Raw genomic sequence first — 4,722 nt, forward strand, 5'->3', positions numbered from 1 at the left:
ATCTAGCAATGGCACTATGAAATAAGATTGTAGCATTTTCTTTTATTATTTATATATATATTAATAAATAAATAAAAAAGAGAGAGGTGAAGAGAACAAACCATGTGAGAACACGTGGCATAAACGGAGAGGAGAAGAGAGGGTGTGGGGCAGGATGGGGTTGTAAACATTGGTAGTGACGACGCCGTTTGATGGTCACACTGCCACTATAAATACGTGGCTTGAGATGGGGTGTTTATTACTATACTCTTCATATATTCCAACTCCTTCCCTTCCCCACTCATAATATACGTGTTGCTCTTCTCCCTTATTTCCACTCCTGCCACCTTTGTTTTCTTCTATTTCCATAACCAAAAATTTCAATTCAAAATGTGTGGAATACTTGCTGTTCTTGGTTGCTCCGATGACACTCAGGCCAAACGGTTCCGTGTTCTTGAGCTTTCACGCAGGCAATTACCATTCCTTTATATTAACTTGATTTGTTTCATTTCTTTCTATAGAGACCGAGAAAAAATCCCTTGTTTGGGCTTGTGTGCGCGCGTCAGATTCAAAATCTAGTTAAACAAACGGTTTGAAGCCCTTTTTTCCTATTTCCTAAGATCGGCTTTCCTTTTTTTGCTTTTCTCTTTTTTATTTTTTTCAAACAACATTTAAAAGCTTCCACTAAGTTAAAAATGAAAGAAACATCATAGTTATCCTATCGTGCTCTTTAAATTAACTAATAAATATTTTTCATTTTTAATATATATATATCATGGTCCCACACTAGAGTTAATTACTCCTAGCTAAGACCAAAAATATATATATGTCATTACCATTCAAATAAAACACACGATTATATCAATCATGGTAGTATTATTAGTATACACTAATTTAAAATTTCGGATCGAAGAGCTAGTTTATAGGGAATCCCAAAGTGAATAATTGGAATTAAAATAGAATTGTGTCATTATCCAATTCTTTCTCTAATTTTGATTAAGATAAAGCATGTGGGGAGTGGGGTCCATTAATGAAAGTGTGGTTTAGAACTACTTGTACAATTTGATTTTGTCGTTAAGATTTAACTGATAGGGCCTTCTACTACTACGTACCTACCTGGACCAGGGTTTGGAGTCTAGGCATCCGTACGTGCAAAACAGTAGTAATAGAAAGAACAGAATTAATGAGTAGTACTGACTATAATAACACTGTTTTATGTGTACCATACAGATTGAAGCACCGTGGTCCAGACTGGAGTGGTCTCTACCAGCACGGTGACTGTTACTTAGCTCATCAAAGGCTAGCCATCATTGACCCTGCTTCTGGGGACCAACCCCTCTTCAATGAAGACAAATCTGTTGTTGTTACAGTAAGTCCATCATATCTTCCAACCTTGTTATCTTAAAACGTTTGTCACCTAAGTAAATATCATAGATTTATGAATATTAATATGGTGTCTGAAAAAACCAGGTGAATGGAGAGATCTATAACCATGAGGAACTCAGGAGCCGTCTCCCCAACCACAAGTTCAGAACCGGAAGTGATTGTGATGTTATTGCTCATTTGGTCAGTAGGCAGTCTAAAAATTTTGTTACGAAATTTCCCACTAATTATTAGATTGATTTTTTTAAAAAAATTCTTTTATCTTATGTAGTATGAGGAGTTTGGGGAAGATTTCGTTGACATGCTTGATGGGATTTTCGCTTTCGTGTTGCTGGACACCCGAGACAACAGCTTCATTGCTGCTCGTGATGCTATTGGAGTTACTCCTCTCTATATTGGATGGGGACTAGATGGTATTAGTTTTAGTATATTTACTCTGTTTTACATGGTGAAAGGATGAAATGAATGATCGTTGTGTTTTGATTTTTGCATTCAGGATCCATTTGGATATCATCTGAGATGAAGGGCTTAAATGATGACTGTGAACATTTTGAGGTCTTTCCTCCGGGTCATTTGTACTCAAGCAAACAAGGTGGATTCAGGCGTTGGTACAACCCACCATGGTTCTCTGAGGCTGTTCCATCAACCCCATATGATCCACTTGTTCTTAGAAAGGCTTTTGAGGATGTAAGATTCTAGTCAATTCTGATTTTATTTGGAATTAAGTCAACTTCGTTTTTGTTTTGACAAAACTTATGTATTGAAACATAACACATGCAGGCTGTTATCAAAAGGTTGATGACAGATGTGCCTTTTGGTGTTCTACTCTCTGGTGGCTTGGATTCATCGCTAGTCGCCTCCATCACTGCTAGACACTTAGCAGGCACCAAAGCTGCCAAGCAATGGGGAACACAGCTCCATTCTTTCTGTGTTGGTTTAGAGGTGAATTACTTATTCAAAAGGACTCAACTTCACATGCCTACTTTTTCTTTATTTTGTACTTGGTATTAAGATCTTTCAACCTTTACAATTGTGAGCAGGGTTCCCCTGATTTAAAGGCTGGAAGAGAAGTTGCAGACTATTTGGGGACAGTTCACCATGAGTTCCACTTTACCGTTCAGGTAATAACAATAACAACCTCTATTATGTTGCTAAATAGATAACTAACATACTATATTTATTTTAATATGTAAACAATTTTGCGATTTGTGTGTACCGCAGGATGGAATAGATGCAATTGAGGATGTGATTTTTCACATTGAAACTTATGATGTTACCACAATTCGTGCTGCTACACCGATGTTTCTTATGTCCAGGAAGATCAAATCTTTAGGTGTTAAAATGGTGATATCTGGGGAAGGCTCTGATGAGATCTTTGGTGGCTACTTGTACTTCCATAAGGCACCAAACAAGGAAGAGTTTCACCAAGAGACCTGCAGAAAGGTACTTGGTTTTTCTTCATTTTGGCCTGCTATATGTGGCTTAACTAAGTGTGTGTGTTTATGAAAGATAAATGACTTTATTACTCTTTACCTTGCAGATTAAGGCACTGCATCAGTATGACTGCTTGAGGGCCAACAAAGCAACATCAGCCTGGGGTTTGGAAGCCAGAGTCCCATTCCTAGACAAAGCATTTATCAACACTGCAATGGCTATTGATCCTGAGGCTAAAATGGTAACATAGTTTGCTTTGTTTGGTTTTAAGATGCGTTTAGTTTGATTATTTTTTAACATGGTCAAACTACAGAGCCCAATGTTAATCAACCTGTATTGAATTTCAGATACACCCAGAAGAAGGAAGAATTGAAAAGTGGGTGCTTAGAAGGGCCTTTGATGATGAGAAGCAACCCTATCTGCCAAAGGTGAAACTCTTTCCCCAACTTGTATTATTGGATGCCTTCTTATATAACTTCTTATTTTCCCCCTTTTCTAACTATTGTTTCTATGTGATTCCTTGCAGCATATCCTGTACAGGCAAAAAGAACAGTTTAGTGATGGAGTTGGATATAGCTGGATTGATGGCCTTAAAGATCATGCTGCTAAACATGTAGAATAGCCTCTTTAACTTGTTTTATTCACTTGTCATTTTTGAAAATGAAACCACTATTATCTTGGAAACTCACTTGAAATCTTATCATTCTTGCTCATTTGTACTCACAGGTAACTGACAAGGTGATGCAAAATGCTGGAAATATCTTCCCACACAACACTCCCACCACAAAAGAAGCATACTACTACCGAACCATTTTCGAAAGGTTCTTCCCACAGGTAAAAATAACACAAAGATTAACTTAACTTGTGCTTCTGTCATTATGCTCTTCTGTTTTAACTTGTGCTATTGGATTTTTGCAGAACTCAGCTCGGTTGACTGTGCCAGGGGGAGCAAGTGTTGCCTGCAGCACAGCGAAAGCCGTTGAGTGGGACGCTTCATGGTCTAAAAATCTCGATCCATCTGGCAGGGCCGCCCTTGGAGTCCATGTTTCTGCTTATGACAACTCTTCTGCTAATAGTGGGGTGGTTCAACCTGTGATCATTAACGATGTACCACATATTTCAGTGAGCACTCATGGTGTTGAGATCCTCAGCTAGTAAAATCTTACACATAATGATGCTAGATGGAATAATACTACTACTAATAATAATAATGATTTGTAAGTCTACTGAGGCTAGAATTTAAGATGAGTTCTTTCCTTCCTCTGCCTTGACTTGGCATATATTATCGTATAGGCAGTATGTAAAAATTTGAGAGAGTAGTACTCTCTCTCTGCTATGGTGACTTGAAATATATATGTTATCCTTGTATTGGTGTTCATAATATAAGAAGTGACACTTTCTTTTGTTGTGGGTATTGTTAGACATTTATATGTATAAACTGAAACATATATGATTAAGTATAAAGTGCGGAATTAATAAAACATATATGTACTATAACTAAGGATCGAAATACCTTCAGCCATTGAATCTTTAAGCTTCAATCCCAAAAACTTTGATCTGCAACAGAAACCGATTGATGTGGGTAATCGGGCTTCCTCGCTCTCTCAACTCTCTTCAGATGGAATTTTGCTGTCAGATTGAACTTGCATATCTTTATGAGTGACATCATTTGTAGTAAAGACCTCTAAATGTGTCTAAATCAAGTTTCAATAGAATCTTGGAACATAAAGGTCTTTGCCAATTTTAAAACAAAGCCACTACTATATTGCTTGTTCCTTAAACTTCCAAATGTGAGAACTTATCTTGTCTGTGGATAAGATTTTCTCACAGTTACTGACTTTCTTAGGTTTATTTGTAAACCTTGCAATAAATTATGAATGTGGAATAACAATCTAAAATAATCCACTATGTGTTAATAATCACATT

The 4,722-nt window shown here is 37.0% G+C and overlaps 1 protein-coding gene across 1 annotated transcript; it reads left to right on the forward strand.

Annotated features, from left to right (window-relative positions):
- Nucleotides 1-226: 226 nt before the first annotated feature.
- Nucleotides 227-4,211, forward strand: LOC115719630 (asparagine synthetase [glutamine-hydrolyzing] 1). Its single transcript, XM_030648739.2, has 13 exons — nt 227-449; nt 1,210-1,348; nt 1,450-1,545; nt 1,634-1,775; nt 1,859-2,049; nt 2,143-2,304; nt 2,403-2,483; nt 2,584-2,805; nt 2,903-3,037; nt 3,144-3,224; nt 3,323-3,409; nt 3,523-3,630; nt 3,715-4,211. The coding sequence occupies exons 1-13, from the start codon at nt 370-372 to the stop codon at nt 3,949-3,951; spliced, it is 1,761 nt and encodes a 586-aa protein (XP_030504599.1). The 5' UTR covers nt 227-369; the 3' UTR covers nt 3,952-4,211.
- The last annotated feature ends 511 nt before the right edge of the window (nt 4,212-4,722 follow it).

This window comes from Cannabis sativa, chromosome 2, assembly GCF_029168945.1.
Source record: "Cannabis sativa cultivar Pink pepper isolate KNU-18-1 chromosome 2, ASM2916894v1, whole genome shotgun sequence".
NCBI lineage: Eukaryota > Viridiplantae > Streptophyta > Magnoliopsida > Rosales > Cannabaceae > Cannabis > Cannabis sativa.